Source organism: Triturus cristatus, chromosome 10 (assembly GCF_964204655.1).
Source record: "Triturus cristatus chromosome 10, aTriCri1.1, whole genome shotgun sequence".
Classification (NCBI taxonomy): Eukaryota; Metazoa; Chordata; class Amphibia; order Caudata; family Salamandridae; genus Triturus; species Triturus cristatus.
The window spans coordinates 5,803,996-5,828,028 of NC_140593.1; the positions used below are offsets into that span (position 1 = coordinate 5,803,996).

Genomic DNA, 24,033 nt, shown 5'->3' on the forward strand with positions numbered 1-24,033 from the left:
TTGAGGAAGGTACCCGAGTAAAATCAGAACAAGTAGATAGACAAAGAAACACTCTTATGAATGGTATGTATCCTCTTCTGGCCGAAGGGTTACCTAAGGCTACCCCGGAGATACCAAAAGACTTGACTCCTCCACTGCTCCCGATAAAAGCACATCCCAAAACACATCCCAAAACAGCAAAGGACGTTTTCCTTTCCTCCTATTTAGATGACGTAGCTCCCGAGTATGCTAATGCCATACCACACACACCGCTTGCCGATGGTGTTCAACACCCAGAGCATTCGTCTGTACCCCCGCAACAACAAACTCCTACACAAGTCCCAACAGGTCCGTCCGTTTCCACTGTTTTTCCCGCATCTACAATTTCCATTTTACGTCCAACGAATCCTTTCTTGCCCAGCACCTCAGATGGTGCTACAGGAGGTACGACAGATATGTTTGCCACACCGCCGCGAAATAAACAGACCCTTAGAGATTTAGCACTCCAACGTACACCCCAACTAGCGACATCCGACATGTTTAAAGAACAGCTTGTAGATTGTAGATACGACCCAGTACCAGGTAAACAGGACAAATTGCTCATATCATCACTACGTATACGACGAGCTACATTGTATTTAATGACGATACCAGGAATGGTTGAACACCTAGACGATATATATCGCTTTGTCCAAACAGGGCGAGGTCCAGAGAGTATTAACGAAGCTATGGAGTACCAGAAAGTGGATGTACAGAGACAACTACTCCGTTTTTTCATAAATTGCGTAATTAGGAATCAAGACAGGCCTGGGGCAGATCATGATACCATGCAAAGACTTGCCAAATGGGGTCAGAACATATCAGAAGAGAAACATGATAGACAGGCGTGTATAATCGCCATGTATCGAAAGATCCGCAAGGAAGTAGAACGAATACATAAAGAAAGACGAGAAGCAAACAGAGTTGAATCAGAGGAAGAGGAGGAGCAAGAATCAGAACAATTAGACACGATAGCTTATGTAGGTAGAGGAAGACCCCATAATAATACTAGAGGCTTTAATGATCCGATACGTCCGATACGTCCAGAATGTAATAGACATTTTCCAAACCCTATGTTAAATACAAGATCCCCGGAACACCTATTTCAAGCCGCTGATAAATCACTCCGAGATCGAAGGGGGTACCACATGCTCGATTCCATGGACGAACAAGAATTAGCCAGGTCAGCAGTACAATGGGCTGACAGTCCCAGCGAATACAATGATGATGTACTTGCACACACGTTTCTGAATCTTGACCCATACGAACAGCGTTTAGCTAGTATATACATGATTCAACACCTCCTTATATTATATAAAAGCCAACACTCCGATCCAGGACCCTTACCTGACATATTGACAGAACTACTCACGAATAAATGGAGAGGGTCAGGTACTGATTTGATTAAAGAAATTCTAGAATTTCGAAACCAATATTTAACTTTCGTATGCCCAGAACACGTTCCAGTTCCCATCATGGGAAGAAAAATGTATCACATAGATAGACAGAACCCGTTACGCGAAGTACACCCAATCAGAGGTGAAGGTAATAACTTTACACGCGTGTTTGTGTACACGCCTATAACTAAAATGGAATTATTAGAAATGAAGAAAGTAGTACCCAGCCATGACAAGGATCCAGCAGGTTTCCACCGTGAGATAAAAGACATGTTACTCATGGGAGAGTATACCTACCCCGACATTATGAAAATATTAAAAGTCCTATTACCCGCCGGTGTTTATGAGAAACTCAAAGAAAAGGAATGGGAGGTGGGAGACCAAAAGATAGATTGGACAGCATTAGAAAACGAAGAAAGGGCCCGAGCTGCAGGAGCAGGGCTTGGGGAAAAGACTACAGCACTACCAGGACTACTAGTGCAGGTACTGCCACGTTTATTAACTACGAAAAAGGAAGACTGGGGTGCAATATCAGCCTGTAAACAAAAGCCAGATGAAGACACTAGTGATTTCTATTCCCGATTTGAAAAATGTTTTGGTATAAATAGTGGCATAAAAGCCAGTAGTGAGTCATATCCACATCTGTTTGTGACAAAATTAGTTGAAAATTCTCTGCTGCAAGTCAAGAATAGAGTATTGAAATTCGAAAGTACCTGGCAAGGTAATACCCCATCACAGATGTTACAGATGTTACAATATCACCACAATAGAATTAGAGAAGAACAAGAACATGAACAAAGACGTATGAAAGATACAAAAATGAAAATGCTTGTTGCACAGTCAGTTCCAGCCGATGGTCATCAAAAGGTTGATTCCACAGGTCCAACGAAAGGGACATGTAACTATTGTAAACAACAAGGTCATTATATACACGATTGTCCAGTCCTGAAACATAATATTGCCACAGGTAGAACCCAGGAAAGACCACGTCCACCTAGACAGGATCAGAATCAACAACAAATCCCTCAGCATGTACAACTTAGGTCAGCTCCGCAACAACTAGCTCCGCAACAGGCAGCTCCACAACAGACCGTAGCACCACCACAAGCGCAGCCTATTGCTGCAACACAAGCAACGACACAACAGATGTATCAGTATGCACAAGCAGATTATCCCGATTATCAGCGATACACATGAAATAGCCTAGAGAGGGAAGTTGGCTTACCCCTTATCGAGGTTCCTGTAGACCAAGAGGGACCTTATGTACATAGTGAACTATTAGGGCAAGACAGAAAGTTTTTACTTGATACAGGGGCAAGCAGAACAACTATACGACGCAGTGAAGTTCCAGGGGCACCCCTCTCAGGCTCACAGAATATTTCCCTTGGATTCTCAGGAAAACCTATAATCAATGACGTAACACAACCTCTTCCACTTACGGTCGGTCCATTGACACGTACTACAGATTTATTGCTTACTAAATCATGTCCAGAAAACTTGTTAGGTATAAAAACATTGAAAGCTCTAGGAGCCATAATATGTTGTTCTCCGGAAGGAGTACGACTATTTTTACGTGACTTTAAAGGTCACTACGTGTCCAGGGACATGGATCACCGGCTGCAGAATTTACCTACACATTTATGGGCACAAGGCCCCACTGATGTTGGTTGCATGAACATTACACCATATCGAGTCACACTGAAAACAGGAGTAGTACTACCACGAATGCGACAATACAAGTTACCACCAGATGCTGTTGTGGCTTTGCTGCAAATCATTGACGAGCTCATTGCACAAGGAGTGGTTGTCGAAACCGACTCCAATGTATGTAATTCCCCGATAATTCCGATTCTTAAAAGAACGGATCCAAAAGCACCACCAGTATATCGATTAGTTATTGATCTGCGCGAACTAAATAAATGTATTATACCACAATACCCTGTGGTCCCAGATATCTCTTCATTACTCACAGCTATTGACTCAGAAGCAACGTTTTTCACTGTAATTGATCTCAAGAATGCTTTCTTTAGCGTCCCAATAGATCCGGAAAGTCAATATCTGTTCGGATTCAGTTTAAATGGACGAAGTTTTAAATTCACACGCGCACCTCAAGGATTTACAGAAAGCCCCAGCATCTATAGCCAAGCACTGAAACGAGAACTTGACAGTATCCACATGCCAGTTAACACTGCCTTGCTTCAATATGTCGATGATCTGCTGATCACCGCCCGAAGCGAACCTGAATGTGAGAAAGCGTCACTGACGGTTTTAAAATTTCTGGCCGACAAGGGGCACAAGGTGTCCCCTTCTAAGCTGCAATTCTGTGTCCAGCGAGTTGTTTACCTTGGGCACTCGCTGTCCAAGGAGGGAAGGCAGCTTACACCTGATCGCATCCAGTTAATTGCTAACATGCCACCACCCAAGACACAAAAGGAGGTGCGGGCTTTTATAGGCCTCACTTCATACTGTAGGCAGTGGATCCCTCAATATGCATTTCTAGCAAAACCACTCATCCAATTGACAACACAGGAGGCAGCCACATCGACTGTCCTCCCTTGGACTCAAGAACATACACACGCCTTTGAAAGCTTAAATAAAGCTTTATGCCAAGCACCTGTTTTAGCAACACCATGTTACAGTAAACAGTTTACACTCTTTGTTACAGAACGCGACGGTACTGCCTTGTCAGTACTCACTCAGGAACAAGCAGGATCACACAAACCATGTGCTTATTTCTCTAGTACATTAGATCCAGTAGCTCAGGCTCTTCCTGCGTGCCTGAAATCGGTGGCAGCAACAGCTTTAGCAATCAGACAAAGCGATGCCATAGTGTTAGGACACCAATTGACAGTACAAGTACCACACGCAGTTGAGGTTCTCTTGAACCGCACACAAACACAACACTTGACTATAGCGAGACTCACTGGTTACGAATTGACATTGTTTCAGCCACACATAGAAATCAGACGTTGTAATACGTTAAATCCTGCCACACTGTTGCCAGTAGGCGGAACAGATCCATTGGCACATGATTGTGTCGAAGTCATTACTATCACGACGAAACCCAGACAAGACTTGACAGATATCCCTTTGTCAGATCCAGACTTGACATTGTATGTAGATGGGTCATGTATGAGAACAAGTACAGGAGAGTTAGTGGCCGCTTACGCAGTCACAACAGACACTGAAGTCATTGAAACAAATTGTATTAACACTTTGTCAGCTCAAGCAGCAGAGCTCATCGCTCTGACACAAGCCTGTATTCAAGCCAAAGATAAGAAAGTCAACATATACACAGATTCACGTTATGCATTCGGAGTCGTCCATGACTTCGGCGTACTGTGGCGAGAGAGAGGTTATTTAACTTCTCACGGTGCCCACATCCAACACGGACCCCTCATTCAAGCCCTATTAGACGCGATTCATCTACCTACTGCAATATCGATTATGAAATGCAAAGCCCATACAAAAGTTACCGATATCATTTCTCAGGGTAATGACCTAGCTGACAGAACAGCTAAACAGACTGCTCAGAATCAGACTCACACAACTGACGCGACAAAGACAATAGTTCCGACACCAACACATTGCATGACAGTTAAGGATCCCGCCCTTGATGTAATTGACATACAGACACATGCTACACCAGAAGAAATAAAGAAATGGACTGAATTAGGAGGGATCCAAACGGATCAAGGATGGATGACGAAGGAAAAATCTATATGGTTTCTTCCCGACTCTATGGTTCAAGTCATCATTAACACGATACATAGTCCAGCGCACCTAGGAGAAAAAGCTATGCTAGACAGCATTCAACACATCTGGTTTAACAAACATTTACGAGCCGCAGCTAAACAGAAAGTACGTACCTGTATGATATGTTGTCAGTTTAATCCAGGTAAAAGCATCCCCGTAGAGCAGGGTGGATTTCAACCTCCCGATCATGCTTTTGAAGTCCTCCAGATGGATTATATCCAGATGGAACGATGTCGAGGATTCAAATATGTTCTCGTAATTGTCTGTGCTCTTTCCCGTTGGACAGAAGCCTACCCGGTTTCAGATTACACTGCCCCGACTACTGCCAAACAGTTAGTTCGAGAATTCTTCCCACGGTACGGTTTACCACGTGTTGTCTACTCAGATAACGGCCAGCCGTTCTCATCCGAACTAATGAAACACGTTTCCCTTTTGTTAGGCTACCAATGGAAATTCCACTGTGTCCGACATCCCGAGGCAGCAGGTCTCGTGGAACGCCATAATCAAACTCTGAAAATTAGATTGTCCAAAATATGTAGAGAAAAAGGTGTCGATTGGATAGTAGCCTTACCAGTTGCGCTCTTTTACATGAGAATGGTAGCACATTCTCGAACAGGGCTATCCCCGTACGAGGTGATCTTCGGTAGACCACCAAATATGTGGGGGACGCCTATACCTCGCAAAATCACTGATGTTGACTGTAATATGCTGACAGATTACCTGGCTTCCTTGATGTCTGCACTACAATCTTGTCGTTCACAGGTAGCTGCAGCTTTTCCTGATAACACTGAGGTGAAGCCCCATGACGTGGTTCCAGGCGACCTGGTTCTGGTCCGGAATTTTGACCGGAAGACCCAACTGGAGCCTAGATGGAAATCGCCAAAATTGGTTCTACTAACCACAAGGACAGCCGTGAAGATCGAGGGACGTAAAGGGTGGTTGCACTCGAGTCATATCAAGAAATTTTATGGACTACCATCTAGTGTGAACGCTCAGCCCTGCATTCCCTCACAGACAGACTCAAAGCTCTCCTTGGTTGAACCAACAAACACTGAACTTTATAAACTGAAGTTAAGGTCTAGCAAGTCAGACAATTTGATTGTTTAAGTCCTCTCCAAGGTGAATCGGTTGAATTTGTCTCTGACATGTATCCTCTAGACCGGAATAGAGAAAGAAATCAACAGATGCAGCTTAAAAAGCATGCGTATTGTAAATCACTTCGTAGTCACTGCACGGTAACATTATTAATTTTGTTTTTTTTAAGTCTTCTGATCATCATTACCAGTATACTATTGCACATGTATTACCCTATTTTTAAGCGTACTTACAATGTAACTGCAGAACATTCTTTTAGCGAATTACCTCCGCATGAGTTGTCCTATAGATTTGCGCTGCGCAACAACACATTCATTAGTATGTTACATCATTCCCATCAGACCAGCAATGCCACAAATTGTTGGATATGTGGCCGACTCCCTCCCTATCAGAACTATAAGGGAGTTTTGCCCCTCTTTCCATATCCGTTCACACACAATGGCTCCTGTGGAGCATGGTTTAGTTTGATTAATTCCATAGATTCAAATTCCGCAGTTTATCAAGACAACTGGGTATGGGGAAACCTGAACCTAGTTTTGCTTAAAGTCTGCTACCCTAACAAGGAGGGACTTCCCAAAAGAACAGGAACTGATCTAGAGAATGAAGTATATGGATTAGGTAATTTTACACTTAACCTCATGATCCTGAACGTTGAATCTGAAGCTACACCACTCTTGCCCGCCATGTCAGTATTCCCAGTAAAAGGGGAATTATGTGTAAGAAAGAATGGTTCCATACACATGGGCCATAGTAAGTGCACCACTGTAATAAAATTCAGTGATCAAGGCAAGTCTACATTTAGAGCTTCCCGTCATTCCTACTTCATATGTGGCCAGACCGCATATATACGTCTACCTCTAGATTGGGATGGTACCTGTTACATAGCATTCCTTCTGCCACCTGTTTTCCTAGCTCCTCCTGATTATCATGGAAATACCCATTTAGTACACAATAGACAGCAGAGAGATCTCCCAATTGTCGATTACACTGAAACAGCATGGGAGCAATACACAGATTTCAGTCAGTCAGTCATAAGCTTTTATTCGATATGCAAGATATCTTGTAAGCACATAAAAAATACAGTAGACACATAAAAATCACAGTTACAAGAAGCCAGTATCAAAGTCATAAGAATATAAAAAGGGCATAAATTTCCCATAATAAATTATCTAAAAAAAGAATTAAACAGCTACTGACAATCTCTTGCAGCGAATAAGCCAGGACCACTTTAAAAATTTCGCAATTCCACACACTAAAAGGGGGGAAGTGTCCGTAGTTAAAATACGCAGGGCTTCAAGGTGACTACGTGTGCCCATATTGCGACAGAGGGGTTTCAACCAGACACTCCTGGGCCTTGCATAGTCAGGGCAAACAAATAAGACATGTAGAATAGACTCGGCCTTGCTAGGGCAACACGCACAGTTGGGAGAAATGCGGGGCACAGGTGACCAACTCGATACCAATGCACCTAGGGGGAGACATCCAACTCTAAATTTGAAATAAAGGGCTCGGTCATAAGGGAGAGTTATCAGGTCCAGGTAGGGTTCAAAAGCCACAGTGTCTTTAATTTGCAAAAAGGCGACAGTCGACTTGCAGTGGTTAGAGGTTGTGTTTAACCGCTCCGCACACCAGTTCCAATAATGCGCCTTGACAACTTCTTTTGTAGGGGCTGAACGTGATGACCAGCAGCCTCCTAGACCGACATTCTCCAAGAGCTTTTTAGTATCTCTAAGCCACTTTATTTTAGCCCAGCCCCCCAAACTTATAATTTCTCCCAAGGCATCGGCATAAGATTTCAATTCTTCACCCCTCCAGATTCTTGTCCATAACAAAAGCGGGCGAAGCTGGGCCTGGTCTTTAATATTTTTGCAGCCCATGTCCAACCGGACAGGTACGGATGGAGTACTCAGGGGGACGGAGATAAGGGATTTCAGTAACTTACTCTCCGCTGTCTCTAGGTCTTTCAAACAGCAGTGGCCCCACAATTCTGCACCATACAAGGCTGATGACACTACTTTAGCCTTGTAAATATCAACTACTGGGGTGAGTGATCTTCTTGGAGAGGCCCTGAACTCCCTCATAAGGGCACCTCCCACTCTCCTGTGGCTGAGGACCATTTTATCAATATGACTAACCCAGGACATCCTATCCGTAATCCGGATGCCAAGGTAGTCGAATTCGGCTACTTTCTCTAGGGGGGTCGAATTTAGAGTCGGTGGGCGGCCCAGTTTCTTAGGAGGATTTAGGACTAGATATTTTGTTTTATCCACATTTATTGTTAATACTCTTACATCACAAAACTCCTGAAATCGTGTTAATAATTTCTGGAGACCTTGAGGGGTCTTCGAAATCAGGAGCGTATCGTCCGCAAATAGCAGGGTGGGGATCCGGACTCCTCCGAGACAGGGGGCGTCGGCTGGTTCTTGCTGGAGATGTTTTACCACCCCATTCACATAAAGTGAAAATAGGGTTGGTGCCAGGACACAGCCCTGCCTTACGCCCCTAGAGACTGGAATCTTCTCAGTAAGTTCACCGTTTTTACCCCAACGGACCTGGGCAAAGGTATGGGCGTGAAGGCTGATAAGAAGTGACAAGATGTAAGGGGGTAAGCCCAGCTCGAGAAGTACCCTCCAGAGATCCTCTCGGGGGACTAGGTCAAAGGCAGTCTTCAGGTCTATAAAGGCCAGATAAAGGCTGCCCTTGCCCAGTTCCACCACCTTCCACCACAATAATACCAGCCTAAACACCTGCTCAATTGTCCCCATTCCAACCCGAAAACCTGCCTGAAAGTCTGAAAGAATTTTATTCTCCTCCACCCAATGGAGAATCCTTCCAAGGATAGCTTTACCTGCTATCTTTTGGGTGGAGTCGATCAGACTTATGGGTCGGTAATTACCTGGAGCTTCCCTGCACCCTTTTTTATAAATTGGGACCACCACCGCCCCTTTCCAGGATTCAGGTACTGCCCCTCCCATCATGATATCATTAAGTAGCGCTGCTATGACCCGTGCCCATTCCACTGGGTATGCCCTCATAAGGTCTCCCGGGAGGCCATCGGGACCCGCAGCCTTGCGTGGGGCTACCCACCCTATAACCCCCTCAAGTTCTAGCGGAGTAAAGAGATCGTAGGCATGAGGTTCGATTATATGCGTAAGAACCATCCCCGCATTACCATCCTCATCTGGAGGGAGGTATAAAGACCCAAAGTGCTTTACCCAGCTTTGTGGCGAGATGTTACAGGGTCTCATAAGTGCATCGGGGCTTTTCCGTGCACTTATAAGTTTCCAAAATGCCCTTGGGTCTCTACTTTTGCTGGCCTGGAGCAGGTCATCCCAATGTTTAACTTCCCACTCCCTCCTGGCTAGTTTAAGAGAGTTATTGTAGGCCTTCCTTGCTTCCTGTATCTCAAGACGGGACTTAGCTTTGATCGCCTCAACTAACTTAGCCTTAAGAACCCTACATGGTTGGGAATACCAACCATCGAGGGGTTTTTTAGAGAGTTTATTACCCAATTTATTGTGGTGAACAGTAAAGACATTAGTCAAGGCATCTATCAGGGAGACGAAGAGCCCACTCGCTCTGCCCACACCTTCCGAGGATGTTCCAAGGTTTAATACCGTATGGTTTAGGAGAGATTTTATTTCTTCTACCTTCCCCTCTGATAAAACCAGTTTGGCCCATTTAATTCGCCTACCACAAGGGGAGACTTCAGATACCTCAGGTGGTGCTGCTACCTGGTTTATAGAAACCTTACTTGAGTGACGCCACCACTGGGCCATACTTAGAGAAAGCAGGTTATGGTCGCTTTCAACCGAGGGGACCACCTGCATATCCTTTACATAAGGCCATAGACACACGTCTACTAAAAGATAATCTAACCTAGATGTATGTCCGGGCCTATTATATGTGTGTGCGCCCAGCCTATCCGAGGGTGTCCTCCCATTAGCAGCCCTTAGATTGAATTCAAGGCTCAGGGAGTATAACTGAAGCGCCACTTCTGACCACCTCTTGATCGGTGGGATTTCCAGAGCCGGAATCCCCCACCTAGTGTCCTCCTCCTCTTGGTCGAGGGAAACGTCCGAACCCAAAGGCTCGAACGTACAGTTCATATCACCTGCAACCAATGTACGAGACTTATATGGGGTGTTGTTTAACAAAGTCTCGAGTAAAGATATTACAGGAGACTTTCTCCCGCCCACGGTTCCCCGGGCATAAACATTATAAACGTTTAAAACAGCTCTCCCCCTTTGGTCTATTATGGTTATGTTTTGAATGTCAGGAGAACCTGTGGGGAAATCCATAATTCTGCAATCAAGAGATGCCGCAACCCAGATAAGGAGGCCACCGGCTGGGCGCCCCCTCCCTGAAGATGAGACATGCGCAGGGGAGAAGTAGGAGGAAAAACCCACCCTGTGGACCGGCACACGACTCCATGTCTCTTGAAAGAGGCACAGAGAGTGCTCGTCGACCTGCCTAATAAAGTCAGGGAGGGGCAACTTTCCTGCAATCCCCGCGACATTCCAGCTGAAAACCTTAAGGACAAGGTCCGTCACAGCCGGAGTGCTGCAGGGCGCCGGAATGTCCCCGCCTGTAGAGCTCCTCGGGAAAACGTGAGGACAGCAAGGGTCATGCAAGGTGGGTATAAGGTCACCTATCCCACTTGTAGGATTACTTTTGCTAAGTGATAATATTTCCACTGAATCTACTCTCTGCCCAACTTCCAGTCAGATGGGTCCCGCTGGCCACAAATTTTTCTCCCTGGTGTCCCCTAAAACCCCATTCCTATTCTGGACAAGAACAGGGGGACTTAAGCTTCTACCGCTAAAATCAATAATTTGCCTGGGGTAAAAGAAGGAAAGGTCTACCACTTTGACCCCCGGGACCCCCATATTAGGAACAGGGGTACAAATCGATGGTACCACTCTTGGGTCTTGGAAATTTACAATTATACAGTCCCCCTCCTGTGTTTTTTCCCCGTGTCCAACCCAGTCCACTCTACGGACACTCAGTATAATGCCATCCACACCTAGCGGGATTGGCTTATTTGCCTTTAGCCAGTGGATACACTTATTCTTAAGTGATTGATGATTTTCCAACTGGCCGTCCTTTAGAGGAGGCACATTAACCATGACTGCCGCAAAGGGTTGACAGTCTGGTGGAAGGTTTACTGGAGGAATTTGTCGTACTTGTTTACTAGGGGCAAGTGAAAGGGTTGATCTAGTGGTAGGATGGGGGACGGACCTAGGGAATTTCTCTAAGGCTAACCTGCTAGAGTTGGTACATGCCCCTTGTTTTTTAGGAATTTCCATTATGCCACTCACTACCTGTGGCTGCTTCTGTCGGGGAGATTTAGGCTTATTTTTATCGGGCTCTAACTGGGTTTGAGTACCCTTTTGCTGAAGTCCTGCTTTGGGACTTGGAATAGATGTGGAAGCTAGGGTAGATGGGCTATTAGAAGCTCCCTTCTCACAACATAGTGGATGCTTAGAGGCTCGCTGAGATGAGGGCACGTTTCCGCTTGTAACCAGGTTCTTAACTTCGGTCACTCTACTTGTTTGTTTAACTGCTACTTTAAGTGAGTGGAAGCCGTCAAGGGTTGATTGCTCGAGTTTGTCAATCCTATCCCCAAGGCCTTTAACTTGAGTTAGCAACGGATTCAAGAGTCTATAGACCTTCTCAAGAATATTTTCTACCGCTGCTAAGTCCGTAAACTTTAAAAGTTTCGCACTATTTGGGCCAGAGTGTGACTCCTCAGGAGAGTTTACAACATCCCCAGGTATGGCCAGTTTATTCACTGTGGCTTTGGCCCTTGTAGTTCTTATACCCACTCCAAAAGGCTTTCTTGAATTTTGGTAAAGCGCGGCCTGTCTAACTGGGCAGCCCCTTTTACGTTTACGAACCTTTTTGCTTAAGGGCCTATTCTCCTGTCTAATGGTGGTTGTTTGGGAATTATTGGGGGACCTAACTATCTCCCCTTCTGGTGATCCCAAGTGCGAGGTGGACGATAATAAAGGTTCCACAACACTAATGGCTTCACTTGGGGTGTTGATGGACGATGATGCAATCAGTTTACCAAGATCATCAGGCTCCATGGTGACTATTGGAAAAAGATCAGCCAAACTTTCTAGCCTGCCTATATTTTGTTCAATGTCAACCAACTGGGGTGGGTTTGAGGAAGTACCAAAAACACTAGGCGCAGTATCGCCCTGGAACTGGGTACTGGCAGTTATAAGTGATGATTGAGCATCGCCCCCCAGGGATGAACGTCTCGAAGGGAGGTAGACCTCAGATAAACGCCGCTCAGACATTGCAATCTCCTTATCAATCACCGCCGCCACCCTGGTAATGAAGCGGTCCATAGATCCAATAATGGGGCTTGCTGCATTTGGCCCCCTTACAGCTTCATTCCTTAACAGTTTACCAGAACGGGTAGACATAGTTTAGTGGGTACAAAACCTGAATATGTACTCACAGGTCTAGCAGAAACAAAGGACGTGGCCCAGCCCAGCCTCCTTCTGCCTCTGACGGCCTCAGACGGTCCGCCCTTTGTCCGGGCTTAGTCCGGCGCGTCCCGCTCGCGTCCCGCGTCGCGGGATCTCACTGCAACTTTATCCGCCTCCGGGCGCGAAGATGTCACCTTCCGGCATCCGCCGCTGGGGAATCTGGGGATTGTAGTCCCCCCTTTCTGCCGCGGTCGCGGCGAAGCGTGGTTGTTGTGGCTGCCTCTGAGCCCAAGCGTCACTTCAGGTACCGGATAGAGGGTGGGCCCGCAGATCACCCCCAAAACGCTGTCACCGCCCGCTCTGCCGGGTCTCACTGCAACTTTATCCGCCTCCGGGCGCGAAGATGTCACCTTCCGGCATCCGCCGCTGGGGAATCTGGGGATTGTAGTCCCCCCTTTCTGCCGCGGTCGCGGCGAAGCGTGGTTGTTGTGGCTGCCTCTGAGCCCAAGCGTCACTTCAGGTACCGGGTAGAGGGTGGGCCCGCAGATCACCCCCAAAACGCTGTCACCGCCACAGATTTCAATAAAGGTTTCTTTCCCTATATAGGTACAGTCACTAATAGTAAGCTGATACGTAGATTAACTAGAACCCTTAAAGCAGTAGTGAACGAGACTACTTCCGCCTTAGGCAATTTAACAGAAGAGCAGTCTGCTATGCGGATTGTTGTGCTTCAAAATCGTCTTGTCCTTGACGTCATCCTGGCCGATAGGGGCGGAGCTTGTAGGGTCATCGGATCAAGTTGCTGTGTTTTCATACCAGAAAATTCGCCGTCAGTATATAAAGCCATAACTCGCCTCCATAAGATTGTGAGTCAGATACACCAGAGTCCAGGCACCTGGACTTGGTCCGGTTGGTTTTGGAGCGTGTTGTCAGCCTGGGGATGGAGAATCCTATCCTTCCTAGGTATTGGCTTCCTCATACTATTCAGTTGCTGCTTATGTCTACAATGTGGGCCAGCGATTTGTGGTCTGTGTGCCACATCGTGTATCCCACATCCAAGTTTTCGTTCAAGATCCCGGAAGAAGAAAGAAGAACAAATGATGCTATATGAACAGATCGATGGATTGATGAAGATCGATATCTCCTGAGGGTCCGTAGGGGACAAGGAGGGAATGAGGAAATATGAATTTTGTGATCAGTTATGTCCCCTATCGTAGACCCCAACGGCTCCATGTGCATGCTATAAGTACATGTATGTTCCCTCCAGTTCCAGTTTTGAAGACGCAAATATATGTGCGTCCACCGTCAACATGTCCTCTTTCAGATTCGCCATGAATGGGTCGGATATTCCATTCCTAAGTATGAAAGGCCACCGACTTTATGTGGTTCACTTTCCACATTTTACAGATTCAGGCGAGTAGGCCCAGAATTCTGTCATCAAGCCTTTTCCTGCCTTCTGCCTCTGAAAGCTCCAGTCTGAGCCTGCATCTGTATCCATGAACTTTGTCCTACTCCCTGCGCGGCTAACGGTGCCTGATCCAGCCTGTTGCCTGCCAAAAACTGTATTTCACCTTCAAGATTATCTGCTCCGCTCCTCATCCGATGCATTCCTGTCTAGTAGTTTAGGTAAACATTCCTCCAGCTACCGTGCAAAGGGCCAGGCCTCGCTGTCCTCATTCATAGCCCCTGTTACCATGGAATATTCCTACCCCCTCGCATCTCATGTAGACACTTAGACGCTTGTACACGCACTAACAGTCAGTATAGAATAGATTCTATCCTAGAGACCTTTCCTTTTGGATAACACAGTTCTTTAAACATAGGATATTAGATATGATTTGGGATTAGGTTGACATGACCCCCAGACTTCTGTCTCCACATGTAGAGCTAAATGTCAAGTCACCTTCATCCTCTAGTTGCACGTCAATCACACGTCATGCGGCTGCGCGCGCATCTCTGCCAAATATTTCTGCTGACATTGCAGGATTCTCTTATAGATCCACCCACTTGTGACATCATGTATAATGACGTTTATTAAATTACGCCCATATGTCCGCCTTTATTAGTTACGTATGCATATTTTATCTGTATTATCAGCTGTTACGCCTCCTGCATCTGTTTCACTGTAATGCATTTCCTATAAAACTGATTATCTGTCAATAATGTATGCCCTTCCTTCCTGAACTTTCGTGGTGATGGAATAGAAGCCTGCAATTCGAATTGTATTTCCTTTGTGAAGGAATGAAGCCTTTTAGAACCTCTAATACCACGGATTCTGCCTCTTATATTTACTGAGTTATTCTTACTAGACTTTACCGCATAAAAAATAGTACCGGTAATGAAATATTTACCACAGCTAATAGCACGCTATCTCAGCGATAAAAATTCACGCTAGCCGGTGATAATTATCCTAGCGCTAAGTGCGCTTAGAGATAATTATCGCCGGTTGTTGTTGATATGCCCCTATGAGAGTTGGCGTTTATCGCTTTGCGCCTCACTCAACAACTGGTAAAACTCCTTTTCTTTTGTTTCGCAGTAGACAACCTGATACCTTTTTAGAACCACCATGGGTTAATCGATTCCTTTCTGACAGGTGTGGAGTTCCTGATTTAGTTTCCTGGAAAGAGAAAGAAGATCAAAAATGTTTGAAAAGTAAAGAACATTATGATATGAGACATGCTGTCAAGTCAACTAAGGTTGCTGTCGGTGATCTTGTTATGGACAAAAACCTGGTTTCTGTGTTTCTGGTTCCAAATTCTCAAGACCTTTGAAAGTTATTAATTTTTTTGATAATGCTATGAAGACCTCGAACCAAAGGTTTTGGAATTTGGGCAGGGTTGCTGTATGTGGAGAGAATGACCAGATAGGTAATTATTTTCATAATGTTTATGAAAAAGGTATTTCTGGGGATCCAAAGAGATCTAGCAGAGAGTCCCATGCTCCTTCATACTTGAATGACTATGTGGTATAATTTTGATATGTTGTATTTCTTTGTTGCTTGTCCACATTTTCTCTCCGTTGTTTGTTGCATAACAGAGGGAGATGTGTTGTAATGTTACTTCTTCCTGGGTTGACAACTATACATTCTAGAACTGTAGAGTTACTCCGGCTCAGTGGCAGAATCTTGGTGAAAGAGATTGCTGACTTGAGCCAGAGGCGGTTGGGTGGCTGAGCTGTTTTATCTCCAACACTTATCAATAAATACGAATATTGGATTTTCATTCACTTCCTGTCTTCATTCAAGAATTCATCTTTTTAACACTCCCATCCATAGCACTCCCAGTAAAGACTGGTCTCATCAGTTCTGACTCCAGGGGATACAGGCTCCCATCCTTAAGATTCCCAGTAAAGACTGGTCTCATCAGTTCTGACTGCAGGGCATACAGGCTCCCATCCATGAGACTCTCAGTAAAGACTGGTCTCCTCAGTACTCACTCCAGGGGATACAGGCTCCCATCCGTAGCACTCCCAGTAGAGACTGGTCTCATCAGTTCTGAGAGGCTCCCATCCATAGCACTCCCAGTAGATTGGTCTCATCAGTTATGACAGACTCCCATCTGTAAGACTCCCAGTAAAGACTGGTCTCATCAGATCTGACTCCAGGGGATACGGGCTCCCATCCATAAGACTCCCAGTGAAGACTGGTCTCCTCAGTTCTGACTCCAGGGGATACAGGCTCCCATCCATAACACTCCCAGTGAAGACTGGTCTCATCAGTTCTGACTCCAAGAGATACGGGCTCCCATCCATAGCACTCCCAGTAAAGATTGGTCTCATCACTTCTGACAGGCTCCCATCCGTAAGACTCCCAGTAAAGACTGGTCTCATCAGTTCTGACTCAAGGGGATACAGACTCCTATCCATAACACTCCCAGTAAAGACTGATGTAATCAGTTCTGACAGACTCCCATCCATAGAACTCCCATTAAAGACTGGTCACATCAGTTCTGACAGACTCCCAGTAAAGACTGGTCTCATCAGTTCTGACAGGCTCCCATCCATAGAACTCCCAGTAAAGACTGGTCTCATCAGTTCTAACTCCAGGGGATACATGCTCCCATCCATAAGACTCCCATCCATAAGACTCCATTCACAATACTCCCAGGGAGTCAGGCTCCAATCCATAAGACTCCCAGTAAAGACTGGTCTCATCTGTTCTGACAGGCTCCCATCCATAGAACTCCCAGTAAAGACTGGTCTCATCAGTTCTAACTCCAGGGGATACATGCTCCCATCCATAAGACTCCCATCCATAAGACTCACAGGGAGTCAGGCTCCCATCCATAAGACTCCCAGTAAAGACTGGTCTCATCTGTTCTGACAGGCTCCCATCCATAAGACTCCCAGTAAAGACTGGTATCATCTGTTCTGACAGGCTTCCACCCATAAGATTCCCATCCATAAGACTCCCATCCATAAGACTCCCAGTAAAGTCTGGTCTCATCTGTTCTGACAGGCTCCCATCCATAAGACTCCCATCCATAAATCTCCTATCCATAAGACTCCCAGTAAAGACTGGTCTCATCTGTTCTGACAGGCTCCCATTCATAAGACTCACAGTAAAGACTGGTCTCATCTGTTCTGACAGGCTCCCATCCATAAGACTCCCATCCAGAAGTCTCCGAGGGAGTCAGGCTCCCATCCATAAGACTCCCAGTAAAGACTGGTCTCATCTGTTCTGACAGGCTCCCATCCATAAGACACCCAGTAAAGACTGGTATCATCTGTTCTGACAGGCTTCCACCCATAAGATTCCCATCCATAAGACTCCCATCCATAAGACTCCCAGTAAAGTCTGGTCTCATCTGTTCTGACAGGCTCCCATCCATAAGACTCCCATCCATAAATCTCCTATCCATAAGACTCCCAGTAAAAACTGGTCTCATCTGTTCTGACAGGCTCCCATCCATAAGACTCACAGTAAAGACTGGTCTCATAAGTTCTCACTCCAGGGGAGACAGGCTCCTATCCATAAGACTCCCTGTAAAGACTGGTCTCATCAGTTCTGACAGAATCCCATCCGTAAGACTCCCAGTAAAGACTGGTCTCATCAGTTCAGACAGACTCCCATCCATAAGACTCCTATCCATAAGACTCCCAGTGTGGCGTGGGCTCCATCATGAACGCTCCCAGAGCCGCGTGGGTCTCCCCAGGAACAGAGCAGGTGTAGTAGACATGCTCTTCTTGGTTGGGCATGGTTTGATGCTGCAGATCTGCTCCACATGCTGATTCCTCCTTCTTCTCTCCATGTTCCAGGTCTCGCATCAGAGCTGCAATCCCTCATGGCTTACAAGACCTCAACGTCACCCAGTGTTCAAGTGAGACTTCTTTCTAATAATGGGTGCATTGTTTATAGTATTTGATGAATCCACTCGCTATTGGTGTTAGAGTAAATATGAAAGAGAGAGGGAAACGATGAGTTAAGAGCGTCAATAAAGGTACATGAGGTCATTGAGTCGGTGGGGAGTTCAAGTGTGAATTTTAGGATTTTCTAGATTTTTTTCAGGGATACAGGGCTTGGGAAACATGTGCACCTTACATTGCAAGACAAGAGCATGTGTCGAAGATCTACTCCAGAGCTGCGCCAGGTACAGAGGTCATCGCCGCGCACACATGGGGAGTCACCTTCTCGTATCTGGGTCCGAAGCTTTGGAACAATCTCCCAGAGTCCCTGCGACATTGCCCGTCTCTTATGGCATTTTGCAAGGGTTGGAAGACCTGGCTGTTGTAGTTTATTGGCTGCACTCTCTCTACTTTGGTCTAGCGCTGGGACACCCTCTGGGGTAGCTGTGTGCTTTATAAGACATAAATAATATGAAACTCAGGAATCTACGAAAGATGCAAAATTGACAAGGTTCTAAAGACTGCCAGAGATCTGTCGCAGGACTGCATCATTTACACATCCCTGATATATGCCATGGACCTATCTCTGCCCTGCACAGATCTGATTAGTGCAAGCGATCTCTCTCAGCATAGTGCCATTTACACACCTCTGATGAACACCAAGGACCTACCTCTGCGCTGCGCCAGATACACAGATCTGATTAACCTACCTCTGCGCTGCACCAGATACACCAATTTGATTAGGGTGAGAGGTCTGTTGCAGGACTGCACCAGGAACACTGCTCTTGTGAATGCCAATGACCCACTATAGGGCTTTGGACTGCCCCACTTACACACTTCAGATTATGGGTCTGCAAAATGTCTGCAATTTGCTTTCACACAATGATGTGAAATTTCAAGAAAATTATGCTAAATTAAGCTAAATGTGAATCCGTCATTTAGAACTGTATTTTAGCACAAAAAGCGTCATTGCATCAATTTGTGACATGAAGAGAAGTAGAGAGCGGACAAAACAATTGCCACAAACAACAGCCACTTGCGTTCTGGTCATTTGCCTTGTTATCGTGTTATTATTGTGCCCTGAACTACAGCGTAATTGTGCAACGTGGCGCAACAGCACCATTTTGGTACTTTGTCATAAGGAGCAGGTTGTGATTTGTGAAATTCCCCAAATTCCCCAAAATACGCTATCCCTGTCCCTCTGTCTGCACAGTTTTATATCTCTGTCTCTTTGCACAGTTTTATGTCTCTGTCCCTCTGTATGCACAGTTTTATGTCTCTGTCCTTCTGTCTGCACAGTTCTAGGTCTCTGTCCCTCTGTCTGCACAGTTCTACTTCTCTGTCCCTCTGTCTGCACAGTTCTACTTCTCTGTCCCTCTGTCTGCACAGTTCTATGTCTCTGTCCTACTAAGTGTACTGTGTCAAGTCGGTCCGTGTCAGTAATTGTTCACGGCTGTGCTTCATCTGCCCTGCCCCACGTCTTTCTCTAGCTCTCCTACCCTGCCCTGTGTCCCCCTCTTGCTCTCCAGCACTGCTCCATGCCTCCCTCTTGCTCTCCTGTCCTGCTCCATTTCTCTCTTGTTCTCCTGCACTGCCCCAGGTCTCTCTTTTTTGCTCTCTTGCACTGTCCTATGTCTCTCTCTTACTCTCCTGCCCGTTCCCATGTCTCTCTCTTGCTCTCCTGCACTGCCCAATGTTTCTCTCTTGCTCTCCTTCCCTGACCCATGTCTCTCTCTTGCTCTCTTGCCCTGTCCCATGTCTCTCTCTTGCTCTCCTGCCCTTTCCCATGTCTCTCTCTTGTTCTCCTGCCCTGCCCCATGTCTCTCTTGCTCTGCCATGACCCGTGTCTCTCTCTTGCTCTCCTGCCCTGTCACAGGTCTCTCTTTCTCTCCTGCACTGCCCAATGTCTCACTTGCTCTCCTACATTGCCCCATGTCTCTCTCTTGCTCTCCTGCCCTTTCCAGTGTCTCATTCTTGCTCTCCAGCCCTGTTCTATGTCTCTCTCTTGCTCTCCTGCCCTGCCCCATGTCTCCCTTGTTCTCCTGCCCTTTCCCATGTCTCTCTCTTGCTCTCCTGCCCTATGTCTCTCTCTTGCTATCCTGCCCTGCTCCAAGTCTTTCTTGCTCTCCTGCCCTTTTCCATGTATCTCTTGCTCTCCTGCACTGCCCCATATCTCTCTCTTGCTCTCCTGCCCTTTTCCATGTCTCTCTTGCTCTCCTGCCCTTTTCCGTGTCTCTCGTGTTCTCCTGCACTGCCCCATGTCTCTCTCTTGCTCTCCTGTCCATTTCCATGTCTCTCTCATTCTCCTGCCCTTTCCCTTGTCTGTCTTGCTCTCCTGCACTGCCCCATGTCTCTCTCTTGTTCTCCTGACCTGCCCATGTCTCTCTTTCTCTCCTGCACTGCCCCATGTCTCTCTCTTGCTCTCTTGCCCTGTACCGTTTCTTTTTTGCTCTCCTGCCATGACCCATGACTCTCTCTTGCTCTCCTGCCCTGCCCCAGGTCTCTCTTTCTCTCCTGCACTGCCCCATGTCTCTCTCTTGCCCTGTACCGTGTCTCTCTCTTGCTCTCCTGCCCTTACACAGGTCTCTCTCTTGCTCTCCTGCCCTGTCCTATGTTTCTCTCTTGCTCTCCTGCTCTGTCCTATGTCTCTCTCTTGCTGTCCTGCCCTGTCCCATGTCTATCTTTCTTTTTCTCCTGCCCTGTCCTATGTCTCTCTCTTGCTCTCCTGCACTGCCCAATGTCTCTCTATTCCTCTCTTGCCCTTTTCCATGTCTCTCTTGCTCTCCTGCCCTTTCCCATTTCTCTTTTGCTCTCCTGCCATGTTCTATGTCTCACTCTTGCTCTCCTGCCCTGCCCCATGTCTCCCTTGCTCTCCTGCAGTGCCCCATGTCTCTCTCTTGCTCTCCTGCCCTTTCCCATGTCTCTCTCTTGCTCTCCTGCACTGCCCCATGTCTCTCTCTTGCTCTCTTACCCTGTCTCATGTCTCTCTCTTGCTCTCCTGCCCTTTCCCACGTCTCTCTCTTTCTCTCCTGTCCTGTTCTCGGTCTCTCTCTTGCTCTCCTACCCTGTCCCATGTCTTTCTCTTGCTCTCCTGCCCTGTCCTATGTCTCTCTCTTGCTCTCCTGCCCTGCCCCATGTCTCCCTTGCTCTCCTGCACAGCCCCATGTCTCTCTCTTGCTCTCCTGCCCTTTCCCGTGTCTCTCTCTTACTCTCCTGCCCTGTCCTATGTCTCTCTCTTGCTCTCCTGCCCTGCTCCATGTCTCTCTTGCTCTCCTGCCCTGCCCCATGTCTCCCTTGTTCTCCTACACTGCCCCATGTCCTATCTCTTGCTCTCCTGCACTGCCCCATGTTTCCCTCTTGCTCTCCTGCCCTGCCCCATGTCTCCCCTGCTCTCCTGTCCGGTGCTATGTCTCTCTCTTGCTCTCCTGTCCCATGTCCTCTCACTTGTTCTTCTGTCCTGCCCCATGTCTCCCTTGCTCTCCTCCCCTTTCCCATGTCTCTCTCTTGCTCTCCTGCCCTGTCCAATGTCTCTCTCTTGCCCTGCTCCATGTCTTTCTTGCTCTCCTGCACTGCCCCATGTCTCTCTCTTGCTCTCCTGTTCTTTTCTATGTCTCTCTTGCTCTCCTGCCCTTTCCCATTTCTCTCTTGCTCTCCTGCCCTGTCCTATGTCTCTCTCTTTTTCTCCTGCCATGCCCCATGTCTCCCTTGCTCTCCTCCAGTGCCCCATGTCTCTCTCTTGCTCTCCTGCCCTTTCCCATGTCTCTTTCTTGCTCTCCTGCACTGCCCCATGTCTCTCTCTTGCTCTCTTGCCATGTCTCATGTCTCTCTCTTGCTCTCCTGCCCTTTCCCACGTCTCTCTCTTGCTCTCCTGCCCTGTTCTCTGTCTCTCTCTTGCTCTCCTACCCTGTCCCATGTCTTTCTCTTGCTCTCCTGCCCTGTCCTATGTCTCTCTCTTGCTCTCCTGCCCTGCCCCATGTTTCCCTTGCTCTCCTGCACTGCCCCATGTCTCTCTCTTGCTCTCCTGCACTTTCCCGTGTCTTTCTCTTGCTCTCCTGCCCTGTTCTCTGTCTCTCTCTTGCTCTCCTACCCTGTCCCATGTCTTTCTCTTGCTCTCCTGCCCTGTCCTATGTCTCCCTCTTGCTCTCCTGCCCTGCTCCATGTCTTTCTTGCTCTCCTTCCCTGCCCCATGTCTCCCTTGCTCTCCTGCACTGCCTCATGTCTCTCTCTTGCTCTCCTGCCCTACCCCATGTCCTATCTCTTGCTCTCATGCACTGCCCCATGTTTCCCTATTGCTCTCCTGCCCTGTACTATGTCTCTCTCTTGCTCTCCTGTCCCATGTCCTCTCACTTGTTCTTCTGTCCTGCCCCATGTCTCCCTTGCTCTCCTCCCCTTTCCCATATCTCTCTCTTGCTCTCCTACCTAGTCCAATGTCTCTCTCTTGCTCTCTTGCCCTACTCCATGTCTTTCTTGCTCTCCTGCACTGCCCCATGTCTCTCTTTTGCTCTCCTGTTCTTTTCTATGTCTCTCTTGCTCTCCTGCCCTTTCCCATGTCTCTCTCTTGCCCTGCCCCATGTCTCTCTCTTGCTCACCTGCCCTGCTCCAAGTCTTTCTTGCTCTCCTGCCCTTTTCCATGTCTCTCTTGCTCTCCTGCACTGCCCCATGTCTCTCTCTTGCTCTCCTGCCCTTTTCCATGTCTCTCGTGTTCTCCTGCACTGCCCCATGTCTCTCTCTTGCTCTCCTGTCCATTTCCATGTCTCTCTCGTTCTCCTGCCCTTTCCCATGTCTCTCTTGCTCTCCTGCACTGCCCCATGTCTCTCTCTTGTTCACCTGCCCTGCCCATCTCTCTCTTGCTCCCCTGAACTGCCCCAGGTTTCTTTTTTGCTCTCCTGCCATGACCCGTGACTCTCTCTTGCTCTCCTGCCCTGCCCCAGGTCTCTCTTTCTCTCCTGCACTCCCCATGTCTCTCTCTTGCTCTCTTGCCCTGTACCGTGTTTCTCTCTTGCTCTCCTGCCCTTTCACCTGTCTCTATCTTGCTCTCCTGCCCTGTCCTATGTCCCTCTCTTGCTCTCCTGCCCTGCTCCATGTTTCTCTTGCACTCCTGCCCTGCCCCATGTCTCCTTTGCTCTCCTGCACTGCCTCATGTCTCTCTCTTGCTCTCCTGCCCTGCCCCATGTCCTATCTCTTGCTCTCCTGCACTGCCCCATGTTTCCCTCTTGCTCTCCTGCCCTGCCCCATGTCTCCCTTGCTCTCCTGTCCTGTGCTATGTCTCTCTCTCTTGCTCTCTTGTCCCATGTCCTCTCACTTGTTCTTCTGTCCTGACCCATGTCTCCCTTGCTCTCCTCCCCTTTCCCATGTCTCTCACTTACTCTCCTGCCCTGCCCCATATCTCTCTCTTGCTCTCCTGCCCAGTCCAATGTCTCTCTCTTGCTCTCCTGTTCTTTTCTATGTCTCTCTTGCTCTCCTGCCCTTTCCCATGTCTCTCGCTTGCCCTGTCCCATGTCTCTCTCTTGCTCTCCTGCCCTGCCCCATGTCTCCCTTGCTCTCCTGCACTTCCCCATGTCTCTATCTTGCTCACCTGCCCTGTCTCATGTCTCTCTCTTGCTCTCCTGTCCATTTCCGTGTCTCTCTCGTTCTCCTGCACTTTCCCATGTCTATCTTGCTCTCCTGCACTGCCCCATGTCTCTCTCTTGTTTACCTGCCCTGCCCATCTCTCTCTTCCTCCCCTGAACTGCCCCAGGTTTTTTTTTTGCTCTCCAGCCATGACCCGTGATTCTCTCTTGCTCTCCTGCCCTGCCCCAGGTCTCTCTTTCTCTCCTGCACTGCCCCATGTCTCTCTCTTGCTCTCTTGCCCTGTACCGTGTTTCTCTCTTGCTCTCCTGCCCTTTCACCTGTCTCTATCTTGCTCTCCTGCCCTGTCCTATGTCCCTCTCTTGCTCTCCTGCCCTGCTCCATGTTTCTCTTGCACTCCTGCCCTGCCCCAT

General features: G+C 47.4%; 1 protein-coding gene across 2 annotated transcripts in view; it reads left to right on the forward strand.

The window, feature by feature from the left end:
* Nucleotides 1–24,033, forward strand: part of LOC146788707 (NXPE family member 4-like) — a 652,915-nt gene that overhangs the window by 377,461 nt on the left and 251,421 nt on the right. For both annotated transcript variants that reach the window (XM_085630307.1, XM_085630310.1), the window contains exon 4: nt 17,966–18,027. In XM_085630307.1, coding sequence (XP_085486433.1) covers nt 17,966–18,027 — 62 coding nt within the window. The remainder of the gene's footprint in view (nt 1–17,965; nt 18,028–24,033) is intronic.